At 56.7% G+C, this 22,250-nt stretch overlaps 1 protein-coding gene and 1 long non-coding RNA gene across 5 annotated transcripts; one reads left to right on the forward strand and one right to left on the reverse strand.

Annotated features, from left to right (window-relative positions):
- Nucleotides 1-1,964: 1,964 nt before the first annotated feature.
- Nucleotides 1,965-14,206, reverse strand: LOC113252152 (uncharacterized). 4 transcript variants are annotated; one of them, XR_008960188.1, is made up of 5 exons: nucleotides 13,943-14,206; nucleotides 8,948-9,192; nucleotides 7,810-7,991; nucleotides 7,601-7,686; nucleotides 1,965-7,463 (listed from the first exon to the last, which is right to left on the reverse strand). It is a non-coding gene; the product is annotated as an uncharacterized LOC113252152 (long non-coding RNA). The 4 variants fall into 4 exon arrangements; XR_007191055.2 differs by lacking the exon at nucleotides 7,810-7,991 and having other exon boundaries at nucleotides 12,570-14,192; XR_003314739.4 differs by lacking the exon at nucleotides 7,810-7,991 and having other exon boundaries at nucleotides 13,943-14,190.
- A 48-nt stretch (nucleotides 14,207-14,254) lies between these two features.
- On the forward strand, nucleotides 14,255-22,250 carry MVD (mevalonate diphosphate decarboxylase). The gene is made up of 10 exons (XM_026494610.4): nucleotides 14,255-14,529; nucleotides 16,572-16,642; nucleotides 17,106-17,220; nucleotides 17,526-17,672; nucleotides 18,342-18,541; nucleotides 18,770-18,844; nucleotides 19,042-19,260; nucleotides 19,622-19,737; nucleotides 20,840-20,948; nucleotides 21,528-22,250. The coding sequence occupies exons 1-10, from the start codon at nucleotides 14,460-14,462 to the stop codon at nucleotides 21,606-21,608; spliced, it is 1,203 nt and encodes a 400-aa protein (XP_026350395.1). The 5' UTR covers nucleotides 14,255-14,459; the 3' UTR covers nucleotides 21,609-22,250.

A 22,250-nucleotide genomic window follows, 5' to 3' on the forward strand; every position in this document is an offset into this window, starting at 1 on the left:
GAATTCAGGGGAGTGCCAAATATATATAACAGCAATAAAAGAAAAGAGACACTTAGGATGCCTCAAATAAAACCGAATTGCTAAGTTGAGAGAAACCCTCCACTTTTACCACCTCTGAGAATCTGTGTGCACTTCCCGACCACCCTGGCTCCCGATCTCCCCTTCCAGCTGCCTGCCCAGCCCACTGCGCTGCTGGGAGCTTCCTCAGGGCCCAGCAGATGTAGAGCAGGGCTCGAGTACACAGCAGTGCCAAGGGCGGGAGGCTGAGCGACAGACGTTCAGGGTTCGTCTCGGTGCCTGGGCGTGTACGTCTCTGGTACGTGCAAAAGTTCAGGGCTGCCTCCCCCCATGGCCCATCCGTGCTACGCCCCTGACCTCCAGGCGGACCTGAAAGCATCCGCCCCCACCTCGTCTCCTCACACCTCTGCCCCTCAGGACTTTTGTTCTCCTATAAAGAGCCACCCATCACCGGTCCTTCAGGAAGACATGTACTTGGTTCACCTAGCTTAAGACACCAGCCCCCTTTCCTTCCCCTGGGAGCGGGCCTGGGCTCCAGACACAGTGACATGGTGACCTCGGAAATGAGAATCTGTAAGGAAGGCAGTCCTGGAGCCACAGGGGGCTCCGAAAGCTGCACGTTCGCCTCAGGAATGCAAGTGTTCTGAATTGGCCAAAAAGAGGCTGGGGTTGAGGACAGTCCGAGCCCTGATCCCGCCACCAGTCCCTCTGCTGAGCATGAGATGAGGTGTGGCTGCGGTCCCTGCAGCTCGTGACCTTGGCAGCGGCTATCTCTGTCCCCTCACAGAACCCTTACCCGTGACACCAGCAGTGCACACGAGTGGTCTGCAGACTTCTGTCCATGGTGGCTACACCAAGGGACACCTCTCACCGTGGGACGCACACACCGATGGTACAGAAGCAGTAGGGGCGGGGCACCTGGGTGGCACAGCCGTTAAGCGTCTGCCTTCGGCTCAGGGCGTGATCCCGGTGTTATGGGATCGAGCCCCACATCAGGCTCCTCTGCTGTGAGCCTGCTTCTTCCTCTCCCACTCCCCCTGCTTCTGTTCCCTCTCTCACTGGCTGTCTCTATATCTGTCGAATAAATAAACAAAATCTTAAAAAAAAAAAAAAAAAGCAGTAGGGGCTTCAGTGCCGGCATCACCACACGGGCAGGCCAGCACGCTGCCCCAGGGCCCTGGCACCTCCCCACCACACGCGCAGAAATCAGATGCAGCCTATGGACGTCCTGAATTGTATTCAATCTCAGCCCTGGGTCCTGGTCTCTGCCGTGTTCCGAGTGAAGAAATGGGAGGTGTGCACAGAGTCCCCGCCACCGCAGTGCGCACATCATCTCTGGGGAGGGCACGCGCCACAGAGACGCAGGCCTGGGCACCTGCAGCATCTTGTCAGAAAAGAACCAAGGGGGCCTGTCACTTCCAGGAGAAGAACAGGACTTCTTGCCCATGATAACACCTACACGTTTAAGAGAAAATGACCATTTCGGAAGCTTTCTATCTTTGGGCAGCTTTCATGCTTAAAGATTTTTCTGATACGAAAATTATATTTTTAAATTATGAAGTGAAACATCAACATGTGGACGACGGGTAAATCAGCGAACCAGTATTTTCTCAAGGACCGATGCAGACACTGCACTATCCTGCCCAGGCCAGGGACCGCAAGCACAGGACGATCTCCGCAGAACGGAGCACGGGAAGGGTTCGCCGACAGGACAGACGCCACATTGCGGCTCACCAAAGACAAACCACGGGCATCCGAAGGCTGCTGGAGCGTGTTTCCATCCCCAAGTCTGTGGAGGTTGGGCATTTCCTAAGCCACTTGCTGCAAAAGCAGACGGGACAGCCTGGCCGCTCCATCCAGGACACCAGACACCCAGGTTTGCAACAGTGCAAAACAATGCCACTCTCCTAAAACTGTTTTGGAAAGTAGTTCCCTTTACACAATCGTGTGAGCACGTAGTGGGTTTATTATTGATGACTTTAAATAAACATAGTTAGCAAATCTTTAAAACATCATCAGTTTAAATTCCTAACGGGGGAGATGTAGAAGCACCGCGTACACAGTTCTCGGGGGCTGAGCCTCGAGCGTGAAGGCACTCTGGGACCAGCTGGAGAACCACGTTCCCACGTGTGGTCCTGGTGTGGGAGCAGGAACCTGTGGGGCTACATGGTCACCGTCGGCTGGGTGCTGGAAGAGAAGCTTGCACCAGGTGCAGCAAGATGCGTCCGCTCAGCCTCATCGGGGATGTTAAGGGATTATCTGGGGTAACTCTGACCGTATGTGTTTTCTGCTTTTACCCGCTGACTCTGGAAACGAATCCCCGAGGCCACGTGACTCTTCACACTTGCAGTGAGATGCCCCTGTCGCGCGGGGGGGGGGGGGGGGGTCCGCTTCCCTGGCTGCGCACTTACTCACTTGCACCAGGCTCATCCTCTCTGTCCTCCCACCACCTCCTCGGCTCAGGCCCTGTGCTCTCAGCCCAACCAGTGACGGCTCCTCCTGGGCCCCGCTCCCATCTTCCATCCGCACCTGCCTCCCCCGCGCCCAGTGAAGCGCCCCCAGCAGCTTCACGTTCAAGACCACAATCCTTGGCATCCTGTGGGAGGCCACCTTCTACCCTAAACCACACTGTATGAGAGCAACTCTGTGCCCCATGTGCCTGGCCTGTATCTGATCGGGACAGGCGCTCAACAAACACCAAGGGAATGAAGGAAGGGATGCCTGCCGTTGGGAGAGCACACAACTCTTAATCTCAGGGTCATGAGTTTGAGCCCCACACTGGGCATGGAGCCTACTTTAAAAAAAAAAAAAAAAAAAAGGGAATGGGGGCGTCTGGGTGGCTCAGTCAGTGAAGCGACTGCCTTGGGCTCAGGTCATGACCCCAGGGTCCTGGGATCGAGCCCCACATCAGGCTCCCTGCTCAGCGGGGACTCTGCTTCTCCCTCTCCCTCTGCCTCCTTCCTGCTCATACTCTCTCTCAAATAAAATCTTTTAAAAAAGGGGGGGATGAAGGAAAAGAGGGGGAACAGGGCAAGATTCAGTCTAAACTACTTTGTTTTTTTTTCTTCAGTCCATTTCTGGGGCTAATCTCACAGTCGTGGCCTTTTCTCATCCTTGGAAAGGAAGCTGCTGGCCTTAGCGCAAACGTGAGCACCATCATCAGGCCCGGGGGGGCGGGCAAGCAGCCTGCTCTGCTCCTCTAGTCTTGCTGTGGTGCTGACACCGCGTGCGAGCGGGCGGGCGGGAAGGTGATGGAGGAGACCACCTCCACCGTGAGCAGCGCCGGCAGGGAGACACCAGGGTGTGTGTGGAGTAGGGACCCCAGCTGGCCGGCCCCAGCCAGCAAGGCTTCCAAGCCGTGTGCACACCGTGAGTGATGGTGCGTGTGAGCTCATTTCGGAGAACCAGAGGCCACAGAAGAAGCTGTATCACTCACTCACTGATTTAACCACCAAACACTGTTTTTTCTGGAAGGTGGCGGCACGCACCTGTGTGCTTCCGGGGCCAACAGTAGTCAGTACTGACCGCGGACTGACATGCGCGTGGCATCGGCAGGGCCCTTCCAGGCCTTTCTCTTCCACCTAAGAGGTCACGCAGCGTGTCCGTGGCAGCTGGGATTTAAACCCTGACCACAGTGTGTGCCCTCAGCTACTAAACCATGTTGCTGCTCAGTAAGACACTCTGAGCTCTCTTTTGGGCATCAAGAGATCAGAACGAGGGTGGTGGTCAGGGCGGCAGAGGCCGCTCTCTCACGGCAGCCTGGCTGTGCGGAGAAGGCCGGAGGGCAGCCACGCATGTGCGGGAAGGGGGCCGCCCTGAGGCCTGAGGGAGAACACCTAGCTGGCAGGTCTGGGACTCGAGCGTGAAGCTGGGCTCTCCTCACCCGTACCCAGGGGAAGAGAAGGGGCCGTAAGCAGGTGGGGGGGGGGGGGACTGGAAAGCCACGTAAGGACAGCGGGATGCTTGGAATCTCACCAAGCTGCCCAAGCTTTGAGAAACAGGACAGAAAAGCAAGGAAGAACAGAAAAGGGGGAGGTCAAAGGACAGAAGCCAGGACTCAAAGGCAGACTTGGAAAGGATTTCTCCTGAGCTGGCTGTGATGCTGCCACTACCAGCTGGGCTTGGGGACCAAACAGGCAGCAGCACCGGGCACCCAGCAGGTGCCTGATACTCAGCCTCCACACTCTGTGACTCACAGCTCTGATCCTTCTGGTGTACAATGAGACCTTAAACTGCTCCTGCTGGAACCATAAACCTTTCGGGGAAAGCCCAGCAGCAACACACCAGCAGGTACCGCTGGCAGGCACCTCCCACGATCAGCCAGACACCTGCAAGAGCAGGTATGCACAGGGCCGGGTGGGAGGCCCTGGCCACCATCTACAGTGAAGCATACATGAACCGGCCTGCAGAATGCCCTCTTCCTGAGTATCTGGGGACCACGAGGCATCCTAACTCCGGGACGCTGAGGCCACCATCACAAACCCCACAGGTGGGGCTGAGAGCTCACTCACGCACTCCCCGTCCTGGGGGCTGCAGGTCCCAGACGAAGGTGTGGGCAGGCTAGTCCCTGCTGAAGCCTCTCTGCGTGGCCTGCAGACTGGCATCTTCTCCCTACGTCCTCATGTGGTCCGCCCTCGGTGCATGCTTGTGCCTGATTTCCTCATGTCCCCCAGTCACTGGGATCCGGGTCCACCCCACTGACTTCACTTTAACTTAATCACCTCTTTAAAGAGCCTCTTTCCAAACAGAGTCACATCTTGAGGTCCTGGGGGTCAGGACGTCAACATGTACGTTTTCAGAGGGCAACTCAGCCTGAGAGCTCCCTTTCAAAACCGTGTGATCTTATTTAAACCGTGGAACACCAACATGCCCCACCAGGTGCCAGTGTGCTGCAAGCAGCCCTCGCGGGAGTCAGACTTCCGAGCTCTGAGACTGGCACCGTCTCAGCCCCAGTTCAGGGGTAGGTGGCACAGGAGGTGGACTGACTCGCTCAGGGGCTCCCGGCCACAACACGAGGGAGGAGGATTGGAACCAGGCAGCCTCCTCCAGAACCCATTATCCTCAGGCCCCGTTCTTGCTGGAGAGCAGCCCTGCAGGGACGGGTGGGCCTCAGTCAGGCAAGTGCCTTGCTCTCCCCACATGAGGAGAGGAGCTGCTGGCCTTCCCTGGAGCAGGCTAGGAATCCACGTCTCCCCACTCCTTGTCCTCAGCATCTCCCCCCGGCTTCTCCCACACAAGTGCCTCACAACGCACCTCATGCATCCCCAAGACTAACCCCAAGCATAAATAAATAAAACATGGATTAAAAACCTGTACATATGGACACCTTGCTGGCTCAGTCAGCTAAGCGTCTGCCTTCACCTCAGGTCATGATCCCAGGATCCTGGAATCGGGTCCCGCATCGGGCTCTCTGTTCAGTGGGGGTCTGCTTCTCCCTCTGCCCCTCCTCCCACTCGTTCTCTCAATCTGTCTCTCCCTCTCAAATAAACAAAATCTTTAGAAAAATAAATTTAAAAACACAAACCTGTACTTGAAGTCCTGCCTTGTGCTCTCTGCTGATGGAGAAGGGCAGACAGCAGCACCTGCTCCATGCCCGGCACACACGCTGAGCTGGCCCAACAAGCGGGGCTCGGGGAAACGGGAGCCCCCGGGGCCAGAGGGAGAGCGGAGGCGCAAACCTGACCGCTCTGCCTACGTCACTGTGGACACGAGCACTGTGAGTGGAGGGCCACAGTTGTGAGAAAAACACCAACAGTCTCAGAAGGGAGGAGCCGCCGTGCAGACAGGGGTAAGCTCAGGTTGTGGCGCGAGCCAACGCCATTCCTCCTGAGCCTCTCTGTCGGTGGGACAGACCCCAGCGTGCACCCCAGTGTGGAGGGCCCCGCACACAGGCGGATGCCCTGCTGGGCTCGTCTCAAAATTCTTCCTACTTTTTGGACAAGGGACCCACACTTTCAGCTTGCATGGAGCCCTGTGGTGACACAGCTGGTCCTGCATCTCAGGACAGGTGACGAGGACACGGATAATCAGATGACTGCAGACGGAGGGAGCCCAGTGCTCACCGTTTCCTTAGTGACATCCTCCCCCCTCCCCCACTGTCACCTTGTCTCTGCCACCCGTGGAGCTCCATGCCGTGCCGCCTTCACGTCGGACTCCGGGTTTACACTTGGTTCAGAGAGCTCGTTTCGGTTCAGAAATCGAAGGGCAAACATTTTTAGACGAGCAGGTCAGCAAAGACAGTGTGATCCTGACATGACAAGCACGTTAGTTGTCTTCGTGCTTCGTTAGTGGGCGAACCCACTCAGGTCGGTCAATCTAAGCCAGTCGCCAGCCCCCTCGGTTCCTGACCACGCACCTGGTGGCTCACACACACGAGATCGCTGTGTCACCAGGCAGCCACACCGAACGGGCACGGGCACATAAGCAAGCGCACAGACACTAAGTGTGTGAGCTGAGGAGTCAGGACACCTGCGCACACCTGTGAAGCCCTGGTCTGATCCATGTGACAGACACACCCGGCCAGCCACCTCCTGCCCTTGCCTGTCTCCCCCACCCCCATCCCGTCCCGGCAACCACGCAGCTGCCTTCAATCACACAGGTCGTTGCTGGCACTTTCTAGAATTCTTAGCAGTGGGATCTGCCGTGATCGTTTATGCATCTCATCTCCTCAGTCCCGACACATGTCTCGACACGAGATCTCAACACAGGTCATGTTTTCTTCCCACAGATTTCTCAAGGTCTCAGACTCCCGTTGCTGGCCTTCCAATGCTGGTCAGAACTTCCATTATAGACCACCACAGTCTGCGTTACAAGAGATGACAGACATCACAGACCACGTCTACAGACAGGAGACACAGGCTGCCTCGGTCTAGACACAACAGATGACACAGGCCATCATGGCCTGGAGACAACAGTTGACATGGGCCGTCAAGGTCTACAGACGACAAACCATCCAGTCTACAGATGACAGATGTCACAGACCGCCATAGTTATAGATGATAGACGTCACCGTCTAGGCTGCAGCAGGCAATGGAGCTTACAGACGACCATGACAACCTTTTAGGGGTCTCCCTGCTCCAACTCATCCATGTGACAAGTGATCTTTGTTCAAGATACAGTTACAATCATGTCATCCCCCAGACTGAAAGCCAGACCTTCCTCCTTGTCTGTGGGGCCTGAGCAGTCACAGCAGCTCCAGCAACGCGCCACTGTCTCCGCTGTGTCGTTCGCTCTAGGGGTTGTCTTGTCTCCACAGGTAGGCTGTGAACCTCCCGAGGACAGGGCTCCCTCCGGCCTCACCTGGCACCGTGCCCTGCTGGAGAGGCCCCGGTAAGACTTCACAAATGAACAGAGAAAAGCGTATGTGACTTCGGCAGAGCTTAGAAGAGAATCACAGGCTTCAGAGCTTTCATTTCGTGATGATGAGACAGTCACACAGCTGGTTCCTGAAGAGGGACAGAATGAAGGAGTTTTGGAAGCCAGAAAAGTTGAAGGCTGGGGGTGACCTTGGGCCACGCCAGGGTGTACCCACCCTTTAAATTCTTCTTGTTCCATCTCTGCCCCAAGCCCCGCTACCTCTCACCTTCCCATGATGTTGGCAGGCGCCTAGCGTCTGAAAATGCTTGGCTCTAGCCAAGGTGGCCCTGGATCCACAACACTGAATCGTCCCTGTAAAGGAGAGAGTGCGACCCTTAGAGCCATAACTGTGTGTGAGAAGAGCAAGGCTCAGAAGCCACACAGTGCCGCCAGCGACAGGACCACAACGGAAGGAGGGCCCACCCACCAACTCACGTTCCGGTGAGCAGACTGGGGAGGGACAGCGGCCCCGAGCATTTCAGAGAACTGGTCAGGTTCTCACAGTCAGTGACGGAGGCCGGGGGGTCATATTTTGATGCTTCAAATTAACACATGACCTATATTCTGTGCATCAAACATTCCTCAATGAACAGGAAAACTACAAAGAAACAGTGGCTCTGGGAGAAGAAAGAGATGTCAGGCAAGGGAGGCCAGTGCCTGCTGCAGCAATCATAAGGCAAAGTCCAGCCCCCTCTCCCCTGAACATGGGCTCCTGAAGATCTCCAGGATGCCAGGAATGCTTGTACCAGATCTGCCCCAGCCAGCCCCCAGCCCTGGCCTCTCTGCCTCTGATCCATTTCTCTAGATGGGAATGGTTGGTGAGCTGGGGCAAGTTCCCGGGGTAATTAAAGGACAGCAAGCATGCCTCACTGAGCTGCCTAGCAATTGGTGTTTAAGACAACAGTCTATCACAAGCATAAATGAAATAATTCATGTAAGTACTCAGTCCCCAGTGCGCAGGGTGGGGCAAAATGGCCAGAGATGGGTGGGCCAGGTAGCTGAAGACTCTGAGAATCGTCATGCAGGAGACCTGGGAGCGCTGAGCTCTGGTCCCTCTCTGGTCCCCAAGCAGGAGGGAAGGGCAGTAGTGTGAGAGCACCCAGGCCCAGGCCCAACTTCCCGTGCCAGACTGCGACCGCCTGCTTCTGTTGGGCATACTCCAGCACTGGCACTCGGCACAGCATTGTGACGCAGGGCAAACCCCTGATGGACGGTCACTGAATGAGCAGTGAGGCCCTTCATGCTCTCCTGAAATGTCAAGGCACCAGTGCTCCAGGAAGGTCAGGCCCTGGAGCCTGCAGCCGGGAGGTGACCCTTGGCCCCCATACCCCGTCTCACATATGGTGCCTGATGACAGCACACAAGGACCCCACTTGTTCAGTTCTGCCTCGGGCAGCTAGTCCACTGTGGATGGGCCGAGCAGCAGCCACTGAGGACACCAGCATTTATTCTGAGCTTGTGTCTGAGCCCTTGGCAGTGGACAGTGGACACTTGGCAGTGGACAGTAGGGAGTCGTGCTCCTAGCCCACAAACGAAGACACTGAGGTCACCGCAGTTAAGACACTTCACGTACCCGAGTTGGGTGTGCCTGACTCTGGAGCCAATGAACTGCTCGTCGTCTGTCTTTGCTACTCAAGGCGTGGCCCTCAGACCAGCAGGTTTTGTTACTGGCATCCCCTGGTACTTGCTAGAAATGCAGAGGCCGCACTCCAGATCTCCTGAATCAGGATTTCCACAAGCTCCCTTGATGACCTGTGTGCACGTTAACACTGGAGAGACACCACCCCAGACCTCCTTTCTTCAACACGGGGAGATTGCCTGAAATAAAGGGAAGTCTGGGAATGCAGACCAAAACCACTACGAGAAGCAACTTCACACCCGTTAGGATGGCTGTTACCAAACAACAAAAAGGAAAAAGAAAATAAACGTCGGGGCGCCTGGGGGGCGCAGTCAGATAAGCATCGACTCTTAGTTTTGGTTCGGGTCATGATCTCAGGGTGGTGCGATCAAGCCCCGTGGCAGGCTCTGCACTCAGCGGGGAGTCTGCTTCTCTCCCTCTAAAATATATTTTTAAAATATTTTTTAAACATCTTTTTCGTAAAGATTTATTATTTATTTGAGAGAGAGAGAGAGAGAGAGCACGAGTTGGGTGAGGGGCAGAGGGAACCTGATGTGGGGCTCGATCCTGGGACTCTGGGATCATGCCCTGAGCTGAGGGCAGCTGCTTAACAGACTGAGCCACCCAGGTGCCCCCCAAAAAATATATGTATATTTTTTAAAGATTTTGTTTATTTATTTGACAGAGAGACAGGCAGTGAGAGAGGGAACACAAGCAGGGGGAGTGGGAGAGGAAGAAGCAGGCTCCCAGCGGAGAAGCCTGATGCGGGGCTTGATCCCAGAATGCTGGGATCACGCCCTGAGCTGAAGGCAGACGCCCAACAACTTGAGCCACCCAGGCACCCCCCAAAAAATATTTTTTAAAAAAAGAGAAGGGCGCCTGGGTGGCTCAGCTGGTGATCCTGGAGTCCCAGGATCAAGCCCTGCTCAGCGGGGAGTCTGTTTCTCCCTCTGACCCTTCCCCCTCTTGTTCTCTCTCTGTCTCATTCTCTCTCAAATTAATTTTTTTTAAAAAGAAGAAAAAGAAAAGAAGCACTGACAGTGATGTGGAGAAACCGGGATCTCTGCGTGCCGCTGGTGGGAATCTAAGATGATGCAGCCGCCAGGCACACAGCACAGCACTTCCTCACAAAACCAAGAGAATTACCATATGATCCAGCACGTCCAGCTCTGAACATCCGCTCAAAAGAACTAAGAGCAGGGACCTGAACAGGTATTTGTACACCTGTGTTCAGAGCAGCATCACTCACAACGGCCAAAAGGTAGAAGCAAGCTAAGTGTCTCTCAGGGGATGACTGGAAAAGCATGATGCAGTCCACTCATGCGGTGATCACTCAGCCTCAGCAAAGGTCGTGACCCCTGCGACAGTGTATGGATGGGCCTGGGGGATACTGTGCTGAATGAGAAAAGCCAGTCACGACAGGACAGACACCGTAAAAGCCCATTCACATGGGGTCCCTAGGAGAGTCAGACCCAGACAGAAAGATGGGGGTGCCAGGGGCTTGGTACAGGATGGGGAGTTAATTTAATGGGGACGGAGCTCCAGGTGCAGAAGATGGCCAAGTTCTGTGAACCGGTGGTGGTGTCTGCATCACAGTGAGTGTGCCTAACGTCCCTGAGCTGAAATGGTTAGGATGGTAAATTTTAGGTTATGCATATTTTATTTTTTTAAAGATTTATTTATTTACTTTAGAGAGAGAGGGGGAGAAAGAGAGAGCACACACAGTGGGAGGGACAGGGAGAGAGAATCTCAGCCAGACTGGGCGCTGAGCACAGAGCCCAACACAGGGCTGTCTCGTGACCCTGAGATCACGACCTGAGCCGAAACGAAGAGTCAGACGTTTAGCCGACTGCACCACCCAGGCAGCCCTAGCCTGTGTATATTCTAGCACAATTTTCAAAAAATGCTTTAAAACAAAAAAAATCTGAGGATGATCGCGAGATGCTTGAGGCTCACAGGAGTGCACCCTGCTCTTCATTCTTGGTACTCAGCCTTGAAATTTCAAACTCTACTCCCTGTCTTCCCCGCACCTTTGAAACACCTGAATGGAACAAACAGAAAATCAGAATAACGTGACCTCTGATTTATCATCCTCTCTGTCACTTAACAGGCATTAACACCACAACCCATGTAACAAAAAGCTGAGAATAGGAAAAAAATATATCTACCCAAGAGGCCCTATGAGGAGTTGATCTTAGACATATGGGTAGGTCCTGGGCTGAAGGTGTTGCTGTGGGATCTAGGCCCAGCCCTCTTATAGGGGGCTTGTTCGTTCCAACTTCTCCAATAAATAAGGGAGCCTTTGCCCATTAGCATGTGGTCACACATTTATGCCTATTTGACTGAACAGAGAACGGTTTACATAATCATAACAACAAAACAAATACCTATTGGACTACACACGGAGGAGGGGGAGGAAGGGATGTTGTTGGGATAAAACAGAATCCCTTCCTTCTACTCAGTGGTAATCAACAGATGCTATCCAAAGCTGAAAAAAAGAATAAAAGAAATTAAAAAAAAAAAAGAATAAGAAAGAAAAGAACGAAAAGGGAAGGGAAGGAAGGAGGAAAGAAAGAAAGAAAGAAAGAAAGAAAGAAAGAAAGAAAGAAAGAAAGAAAGAAAAAGAGAGAGAGAGAGAGAAAGAAAGAAAGAAAGAAAGAAAGAAAGAAAAGAAAGAAAGAGAATGAATATGGGCAGGTTATTTAGAAATATGGAAGAAAAGAACAGATTTGAATAACAGCCGCCTTTAGGGCGCCTGGGTAGCAGTTGGTTAAGCGCCTAACTCCTTGTATCAGCTCAGGTCTCGTGATCTAAGGGTCGTGGGATCGAGCCCCACTTTGGGCTCCACGCTCAGTGTGGAGTCTGCCTGAGATTCTTTCTCCTTCTCCCCCCTGCTCCTCCCACTAGTGCTCACTGTCTCTCTAAAATAAAATAAATAAATCTTAAAAAAAAAAAAAAAAGCGGCGGCTTTTGGTGAGCCAAAACCTGGAGGCGGTGAGTATGGAAGGGGTCTGGTAACTGAGTTTGTAAAACATGCATATACAATATTATCTTAATCTGTTCAGGCTGCTATAACAAAAAATACCACAGACTGGGGGGCTTATAAACCACCACTGATTTCTCACAGGCCCAGGGGCTGCAAGTCCAAGACCAAGGTCCTGGCAGATTCTGTGTCTGGGGAGGACCTGCTTCCCGGTTCAGACGTGTCTTCTCACTGTGTCCTCAGAGGGCAGAAGGGGCGAAGGCAGGCTCTCTGGGGCGTCTGCTCTAAGGGCTCTAATTCCACCACGAGGCTCCACCCTCCTGACCTCATGGCCTCCCACCCACCCCCCTCCTGACACCATCAAACTGGGGGCTGGGTTCACCATATGAACTTGGAGAATTTAATGTCTGTGCTGTCCTTTCCACCGCTACCACGGCAGAACATAAATTACTGAGGCTCACAGGTGACCTGTCTTCAGAGAATACAGGCTGACTGCTGCCCAGAGCAATCTATCATCAATCTTTCCACACAAGTTTTAGCGGCTTGGCATGAAACAGAAACATGACTGCAAGAAAAACTTAAACTAATAACCACCTGAAACGCAAATGTGAACAACGGAGATTCTATTTTTCACCATCAGACTGCGGAGCCTGGAGACGGCGCGCATACCTCCACACTCTGGTGGCCAGGCTTCAACAACTAATTCAACTTCCTTCTAGGGACTTGCCAACAGCTATCAGAATTACCTGACACGTTCTACTTGGCCCGGTGATTCCAATTCCTGAAATTTCTCCTAAGGAATACTAACAGTTACACAAGACGTGATACATAAAAAGCAGCTTATACTATAAAAAAAAAAAAAAAACCAACAACAACTGGCAACCACCTAATTGTGCACCAACAGAAGGTGAGTTGGGAAGATTAAGACACATCTAGACAACAGACCCAGGAGGCACGTCTGTACTGAATTGGGATGATCTCCAAGAAGCACCTAAGTTGGAAAAGCAGGGTGGGGAAAAAGGTCTTTGCATGTTATCATGCATGAACTGGTGATGGAAACATGCACGAAGAACTAACACACTTCTGGGAAGAGAACTGGGTGGAGGCTGGGGTGGGAGGATTCATTCTGCATACTCACAACTTGACTGATTCTCGGACATTTTAAAGGTAAAAATCAATGTTTATGAAGGGAAGGGGAAATTGGGAGTCAGTATTTAAAGGCTACGAGTTTCAGTTTACGATAAAGAAAATGTTCTGTGGCTGTCAAACGGGAATGGATTTAATCCCACAGAACCATACACTTGAAAATGGTTAAAATGGTAAGTTTTACACTACGAATATTTTACAATAAAAAACTCAATGTGCATATAGATATGGCAATCCAAGTTAAGAGTGAAAAAAAGATTCCTGCTTTTCTGCAGCTTAAAAAAAAAGGGAGTGAGTGGGGCACCTGGGTGGCTTAGTGGGTTAAGCGTCCAACTCTTGATTTCTGCTCAGGGGATGGTCTCAGCGTGGTGGAATCAATCCCCCACTCGGCCTCCACACTCCGCGGGGGTCTGCTGGAGATTCTCTTTCTGCCTCTTTCCCCTTCCCCAAATAAATAAATAAATCTTAAAAAAGTGGGGGGATTGAGGTTTGAAAGAGCCTATCTCTGACACCATTCATCCCTTAGCGCCCTCCCAACCCAGCACAGGTCGGGGCAGGGGTGCAGACCCCATTGGAATGCCGGACCACTGTAGCGCGGGGGACCTCAAGTGTCGAGGCGCTAGGAGGACCTATGCGCCCTGCCAGGACGGGGGACCCCGACGGTCAGGGGTGAGAAGGACCTATGTGCCCCGTGGGGACGGGGGACCCCGTCGGTCAGGGGTGAGGAGGACCTATGGGGGACGGGGGACCCCGACGGTCTGGGGTGAGGAGGACCTATGGGGGACGGGAGACCCCGTCGGTCAGGGGTGAGGAGGACCTACGCGCCCCGCGGGGCCCGAGACCCCGGAGCTTGCCCTTCAGCTCGGCGGCACCCCTGACGCGGTCACCCCGTCTGTCGTCCGGAGCTGCTGAGGCCCTCTGGGCTCCCGCACCCCTGAGTCCAGGCCGGTGGAAGAGCTCTTCGGGGTGTGGTCCCCTACCGCGTCCGCCCGCGGGAACCTTCCCCTCTGGGGCAGTCCAGGCTCTCTCCAGGGAAGTCCGACGCCACGCGCCTGCGCAGACCCCTGCGCCTGCGCGTTCCCAGCTCCTACGCACCTGCGGGACTCGGTGTCCGGGCCTATCCCTGCGCTTGCGCAGAGCCGGCGCGCCGTCGCCCGCCACTGGGGGCGGGCCCAGAGTCGGCAGTCCATCGTTCGATCCCTCTCATTGGCTGAGAAATGGAGCGGTGGCCTCACCTACCGCTGATTGGGCGGCGTAAGAAACAGAGCCAATCGCAGGGCGGGTGAGGTGCGAGCCGGGACCCGCTGGGGGCTGCGGGCTGAGATCTGTTTCTCGGCCATGGCCTCTGAGAAGCCGCTGGTGGCGGTGACCTGCACGGCGCCGGTCAACATCGCGGTCATCAAGTACTGTGAGTGCGCGGCCCGGGGCGCCGGACACGGCCTACGCGGGACGTCTACCCCGCGGGGGCGACACGGGGGGTGACAGTGTCCGCGGGGACGGCCAGTCCCGCGGGGGCAGCACGGGGGGTGACAGTGTCCGCGGGGACGGCCACCCCGGGGCTGGGCTCCCACAGTCTCCCGCAGCTGGCCACGTGGGGGCCGCTGTCCATTTCTCACATGTTCTCAACTGAAGAACAGCTGTCAGTGGAATCACTGCATATGTAGCTTTGAGAAGTGGCTCTTGTTCCTCACTGTGGTTCTGGGGACTCGTGGGGGCGGCTACTCACGTCATTACTGGCCTCTTTAGTGCTGAGTCCTTTCCCTGCTGGGGACATCCCACACACTCCTTAGCAGCTGAGTTGTGTCCAGGTTGAGCTTTATGGTGAATAAAGTGGCCGCAAAACTTTGTGTAAGGGGGCTCGGTTGAACACAAGTTGTCATTTCTGTGGGGATGAATGTCCAGGAATGCCTCTGCTGGGTCATAGGGTAGTTGTATTTTAGTTTTTTTATTATTATTTAAAGATTTTATTTATTTATTTGAGAGAACGCACACAAGTGGGGGGAGGGGGGAAGAAGCAGGCTCCCCCCTGAGCTCAATCCCAGGCCCCGGGGATCATGCCCCGAGCCCAGCGAGCCACCCAGGCGCCGCTGCTTCTCCCTCTCCCTCTGCCCTCCCCCCCCCCACCCCGGCTTGTGCTCTCTGGCTGTCAAATAAAGAAATAAAATATTTAAAAAAATAAAAGAAACTTAAACTTCCCGCACCACTTTGAGTTCCCACCAGCGATGTCTGCACGATCCAGGACTTCAGCCTGTGGTGTTGTCACTAGTTTCTATTTGAGCCGTTCTGATCAGTGGGTTGACATCTGGTTGTGGGTTTCGGTCCAGGGATGCTCAACACCTGCTCTCGTGCTTTCCTGTAACCCTCGTGTCCTCTTTGGTGAGGTGTCTTCTTGTGTCTCACATCCGTGTTCTGCTCGGACCGTGTACTTTCTCGCCATGGAGTTTTGAGTTTGAGATATATTCTAGATACTAATCCTTTGTTGGATGTATGGTTCGCCAATATTTTCTCCCAGTCCGTAGCTTGTCTTTTCATCATCCTAACAGGGTCTTTCAAAGAGCTGAAGTTTTTCAGGTTTTGGTGAAGTCCAGTGTGTCAGTTTTTCCAGGTATGGGTCATGGTTTCGGTGTCAAGTCAGACGCATTTGCCTGATCCTACAACCTAAAGATTTTCTCCCGTGTATTTTTCTAAAGGTTTTATAGTTTTACGTTTTGAATTTAAGTCTCCATCTTGAGTTTTCTGTGTAAGGTGTGAGAGGCGGGTTGCAGTCTGTGTCTGGCCTGTGGATGTCCCGTTGTTGTGGCAGCGTTTGCTGAAAAGGCCACTCCTCTCCTCTGCATTGCTCCTACACTTTTATCAAAGATCAGCTGGGCACGTGTGTGCAGGTCTGTGTCTAGGCTGTCATGGATCACCCGCCAGGCAGTGGTCATCATCCCCGCCTAGAACTGTCCATGTCCCAGCACCCGACAGCGTGCTGTACGGAGAGCTCACCTCCTGGAAGGTTTCCTTGTCGCTAGCGTGCAGGGAGTGGGGGTGGCCCTGCGTGCCTCCAGGGCGTATGAGCAGAGAGCTTGGAGGAGTTTCAGTAACCAGGGCTCCTCCTGTGTGGGAGGCTAGAACCTTACCGGCAGAGTGCTCAGGGTCTGGAAGGCACTCCAAGGTAATTTGTTGAACGAATGAAACAAGATAAAACAGAAGCAATGAAGCAGGGGGATGGACTGGCCTCCAGCTCTGCTCTGGGAAGCGGGGAGCAATCCAGGAGGACTTCCTGAAGGTGAGGGCACAGCAGGAAGAGGGCTTAGCCGTGAAAGAGCAGGCTCCTGGCAGGTGGGGGAGAAGTGGGATGGGAGTGAGGGTAACTGGGGAGCACTGGTGGGGAGGAGTGAGGACAGCAGCGTGTTGGTTTGCCGGGCTGGGAAACTGACTGGCTTTGCCTTGGGTTGTCTGTTCCAGGGGGAAAGCGAGATGAGGACCTGGTCCTGCCCATCAACTCCTCTCTGAGTGTCACTTTGCACCAGGACCAGGTTAGTACGGGCCGGCACCGAATGCCAAAGCAGAGAGTTACCCAGATGTTGTTGAACTTTTATGTAACGGTCGGTAGCAACGGCTTCCCAGCCGGTGACGGTTCCACCACCCCCGTTAGAGCCACTCTTCACATGCACTCCCCTGCTCCCTCTTCTCCTCTGGAGGTCCGCGTCCCGTCCTCCGGGAGCCACGCCCAGTGGCTCTGCTGTGGGCCACGAAAATATGGTCGCACGCACCCTGCGTGCTGGAGACCAGGCCTGGCGCCAAGCCTGAGCATGGCTTGAGGCCTTCCTCACTGCCCGGCCTGGCCTGCCTTGGCCTCAAGAGCCCTGTTCTCCAGCAGGGCCATCTCCGCCCCTGAGCGGGTGACCATGAGGGGCCGTCTTAGGAAGGCCCTCCCCAGTGGAGGGGGCTGCTTGGCCAGCACCCGCCCCTGAGGTGGCCCTGTGTTTTTTATCCCAGTTGAAAACCACCACCACAGCCGCCATTAGCAAGGATTTCACCGAGGACCGGATTTGGCTGAATGGCCGGGAGGAGGACGTGGGGCAGCCCCGCCTCCAGGCCTGCCTAAGGGAGAGTGAGTGGGGTCCCGCGAGGGGCACGTGCAGCCCTGGGGCCAGGCTGGTTCCTCACGCCACTGTCCCTTCTCACTCTGGGTTGGGCCTGAGTACCCTGCCTCTTGGGTCCCCCGACTTCCCACCGCAGCCTGGCCCCTCGGGAGAGGGGGTGCCTGTTAGCACAGCCGGAGCGGGGTGTGGGGCTGGGGCTGGGGCAGAGGCCCTCCTTCAGCCGCGCCGCTGCCTCCTCCTGACTCGTGGCAGGTGAGCTGCCAGGCGCGGTTCAGGCTGCTCTGCCCAGCGACCGTCTCCCCTGTCCGTTCAGTCCGCCGCCTGGCCCGGAAGCGGAGGAGCGCCGGGGAGGAGGACCCACTGCCCCTCAGCCTCAGCTACAAGGTTCACATAGCGTCGGTGAACAACTTCCCCACGGCCGCGGGCCTGGCCTCCTCAGCGGCAGGTTATGCCTGCCTAGGTGGGTGCCCGCCGGAGCCCCAGGGCCCTCGGGGCTGTGCTGCGGCAGGCGGCGCTTCCCGCGCACGCAGCCTTCAGGGACCCGAGTGCTCAGATCTTCCCGGGGCTCTGTGTGTAGGGTCCTCCAGGCTGTATGTGTCAGAAACCCACCTCGAACTTGCTCAAGCCTGAGACAGGGCCAGTCTCTTGGCTCAGCAGGTTCCAGGGGCTCACTGGGAACGGGTCTCCCTCCTTCCAAAGCCCTGCTCTACTTTCCTCTGTGCTGGCTTGCTCTCCAGTAGGCCCTCCGCACCTGGGCAGAGCTGGGCACCGCAGCGGCGGGCGGTGGGCTGACTGTGTGCGGCCTGGCCAGAACCCCAGGGGTGACGCCTACTTGCTCAGCCAGCTCGTGTGCCCGTGTGCTGAGCCACCCTAGATGACTGGCAAGGCCAGGACGACACCCAGTGTGGGGGGCAGAGAGCTCGCCTCATGGGCCCCCGGCTCTGTACCCTGGCATCGGACCGTTGGCCAGACCCAGCCCTGCGCCCTGATGCCCAGCACTGCCAGCTGCAGTGTTTGTGCCCACCTTTCAGGCCTCTCTGCACTGGTCTCTGCTCCACATGGCTTTTCGAAGCCTTCATGCCCACCCCACCCTCCTGAGCCCCCTGTGCCCTTCGCCCTGTGCCTGCAGCGTATGCCCTGGCCCAGGTCTACGGGGTTGAGAGTGACCTCTCGGAAGTGGCTCGCCGGGGCTCAGGCAGTGCCTGCCGGAGCCTGTACGGTGGCTTCGTGGAGTGGCAGATGGGGGAGCGGGCCGACGGGAAGGACAGCATCGCCCGGCAGGTGGCCCCAGAGTCTCACTGGCCCGAACTCCGAGTCCTCATACTTGTGGTGAGTGAGGCTGGGTGGGGGAGCTCCCTCTGGCCCATGGGCTCCCTGGGTGATGGAAGCACCTGGCTAAGCATTGAGTGACTCCCCGCAGCGAAGGGGCTGCTGTTCCCAGGCCTGCCCTGTCTCTGCCCAGGGAGGCGACCTCTGTGGTTGGGGAGGGATGGGACGCGATGGGTGTTTCAGGCGGGGAGCCACAGGGTGGGGTCCAGGCCATTTCTCTTGGTGCAGGTGAGCGTGGAGAAGAAGCCGATGGGCAGCACTGCGGGCATGCAGACCAGTGTGGAGACCAGCCCGCTGCTCAGGGTAAGGCTGGCGCCGGGATGGGTGAGCGGTGGCCCAGGGCACGTCCTGCACATGACAGCACACTGCGAGCTCCACCAGCATCCTTCAAAGCCAGGCTGGTCTGCTCTGCTCAGCCCCCGGCGGAGCCGCTGGCCACCCTGCAGAGCCAGGGCTCCGACTGGGGAGCGGCCAGCACCTCACAGGAGTGTGCCTCGCAGTTCCGGGCTGAGTCGGTGGTGCCAGCGCGCATGGCGGAGATGACCCGCTGTGTCTGGGAGCGGGACTTCCAGGGTTTCGGCCAGCTGACCATGAAGGACAGCAACCAGTTCCACGCCACCTGCCTGGACACCTTCCCGCCCATCTCGTACCTTAGCGACACGTCCAGGCGCATTGTCCACCTGGTGCACCGCTTCAACGCCCACCATGGGCAGACCAAGGCAAGGCGGGTGGGGGCCGGTGAGGGCTGACGCCACTCCTGCCAGCTCCCCAGACTTGCGGGGTGTTCCCTAGAATAGCCCTTGGGCCCAGAGTTGCCTAAAAGCCAGGCTGCGGTCCAGCACAGGCCGGCCCGAGACGAGGCTTCGCGGCTCCTGCCTACCCGCGGTCTGCAGGCGCTCTGTCTCTTGGCCGGTGCGTGGGTGCGTGGCCCGCACTTGAAGGCGGAGGCACCGCTGCTGCCCTCCACGCGGCTCGCCAGGGCCCGGCTCGACGGCGGGCAGCCCCGGGTCTCCCCGGCAGAGGAGAGGCACGAGCCGGGCCAGCCACTCCAGATACTCACGCTGACCGTGGGGGTTCCAGGTGGCTTACACATTTGACGCGGGCCCCAACGCCGTGGTCTTTACCCTGGACGACACTGTGCCTGAGTTTGTGGCTGCCGTGAGGCACTGCTTCCCCCCTGAGTCGAATGGAGACAAGTGAGTTAGGGGTCCCCCACGTTTGGGACACGTGGAGGGAGAAGCAGGGTTTCTTGCTGAGATGCGGGACGGTGGCCCCTGAGGCCCCGGTGCTAAATGGGGGTCCCGTGAGAATTTCAGTTCCTGCAGCGACCCCAAGCAGTGTGTCACCAAGGGCACTCCCTGTGACCATCACGTGTCACAGCCCGGTGGCCACACGTGCAGGTGCATGTAGCATAATGGCTCCTGGGGGTGGTGCCCATGGCCTTGTGGGGACAACTGGGCTTGGACTTCTCTCTTCCAGTCGTGTCAGTGCAGGGACACCTGCCTGCTAGGTGTGCGGGGAGTATGTGGGGTCGGCTTATGTGTCACCGTCGTTGGGGTAATACTGACCTGTAGTGGGTGGGGGCTGGAAGGCTGACTTCCTCACCAGGTGGACAGACGCCATGACCAAGGACGGCCCCCTTGTGGGAGACTCTGAACTCATTGCTCTTGTCACCCTGTGGGTGGTTTGCGGGCTTTCGTCTTCTGGGGAACGTGTCCATGGAGTCCCACTCGGACGGAGGTGTTGACTTCTTCCTTTTTTTCAAAGACTGTATTTATTTGAGAAAGAGAGAGTGGGAGAAGCAGGGTCCCCACTGACCACGGCACCCGACACGGGGCTCTATCCCAGGACCCTGAGATCTTGGCCTGAACCAAAACCAAGATTCGGTTGCTCAACTGCCTGAACCCCCCAGGCGCCCCATGAGGTGCTTCCTTCTTCAGCTATGTTCCCCCCGAGCCAAGCAGGAGCCGCTGGTGAGGCGTGAAAGGAGGAAACCCAAAGCTCCCTATCCTGGTGACCCCGCCAGGCGCTCACTACTGGCGCTTAGCTTCGTGTGTGAGGTCACATACACACCACGGACCGCTCACCCTTCCCACAGCCTTGGAGTGCGCGGCCCGGGCTGTGCCCACACTCCTGTGCGAGCAGCACTCCCATCTGGTTCCGGAGCTTCTGCATTTCCCCGGAAGAAACCTGACCCCTCCCCACCGCAGCAGCCACCAGTCTGCTTCCTGTCTTGCATCTGCTGTCTACGCACCTCCCGTCCGTGGCCTCAGGACCTTCCTGCCTGTCCTTCCCCAGGTTTCTGAAGGGGCTGCCCGTCAGGCCTGCCCCACTCTCAGATGAGCTCAGAGCGGCGCTGGACGTGGACCCCACCCCCGGCGGCGTCAAGTACATCATTGCCACCCAGGTGAGGCCCAGCGGCCCCACCGACTGAGGGGGCGCATCCAGCTGTGCGGGCTCAGACCCCGCCTGCCTCCAGGGGAAGGGCTCCTTTCAGCTGCCACCTGTCCCGGCTGGGAAGCCGACTTGCCGAGAGTGGGAGCAGAAGACACAGTGACATTACCTTTTGGTTTTCAGGGCGTTGAGTACAATGTGGCTTGTCCCATTCACTCACTTACCCACCAAGTGGATGTTTAAGGACCCCCAGCGTTGTGGGCTGGTGTTCCCCATGCTGAGGGGGGAGATTTAGGGAGACATACAGGTGCTGGGGGTCCTGGGGACTTTCCTGGCTCACCCCACAGGAGCAGGTCAGCATCCCCGTTTGAGTGCCTGAGCTAGCATTTCACTGAGGTCGGTCTGAGTCTAATTCCGATGACCTGAGCCCCCAGGCCCGTGGTCTCTACCTTCCCCCTGGGACATGCTGTCCACGCCAGGGCTGGGATGGAGGGCAAGTGACAGGATGCCCGGTGTGGGTCAGGGTGTCACCATGTGGGTGGTTAGCCTCTGACCTGCGCTTACCTGCCTCTCCCGTTATCCCGTCTGACAGGTGGGGCCTGGGCCTCAGACCCTGGATGACCCTCATGCTCACCTCCTGGGCCCGGACGGCCTGCCGAAGCCAGCCGCTTGACGGCCTTCCCCGAGGGGAGCCCCGGCCGCTGCTGGGAGAAGGGCCCCTTCGCTGGGACTGGGGAGCTGGGGGTGGTGGCTGGGGGTCGATGCTTGTTGGGGCTTGAGGGCTAGACACCGGGCTCCAGGCCAGACCACATGAGTGACCCTGTGCACCACCCAGGCTGTTGGGAATGCCCCCCCCCAAGTGCCTCACCTCACCCCAACCTGCACCCGGTGCTTTGCTGAGAGGAGAACGGGTATGACACTAGGGATCCGATGCTGGGCGCTGAGCTGGATGGTGTGGAGCTGCTGGGCACCCCTTCAGAGGGCCCCCTGGACTCATTCTCCGAGGCCTCTCCCACTGCTCCAAACAGTGGCTCTGCCGGACATGCCAGACATGATGGGGAGCTGGCATCCCTGCTGAGAGCCGGAGGACGGGTCACCACTGCAGACCTCAGGGACCCCCCACAAAGCTGGAAGCCTGAGACAGCCCCCCGTGGTTCCTCCACCAGACTCAGGCCATGCCATACAAATGGAATGCTTCTCTATAGAAGGACCCCCGGTGTGTCTCCAGAGGGAGGTGGGAGAGCAGCACCAGGGTGGGTGTGTTACACGGGAACCCTGTGGGCTGCTGGGAATAAAGCCAGGGGTGCCGACTGGG

Source organism: Ursus arctos, unplaced genomic scaffold (genome assembly GCF_023065955.2).
Source record: "Ursus arctos isolate Adak ecotype North America unplaced genomic scaffold, UrsArc2.0 scaffold_19, whole genome shotgun sequence".
NCBI lineage: Eukaryota > Metazoa > Chordata > Mammalia > Carnivora > Ursidae > Ursus > Ursus arctos.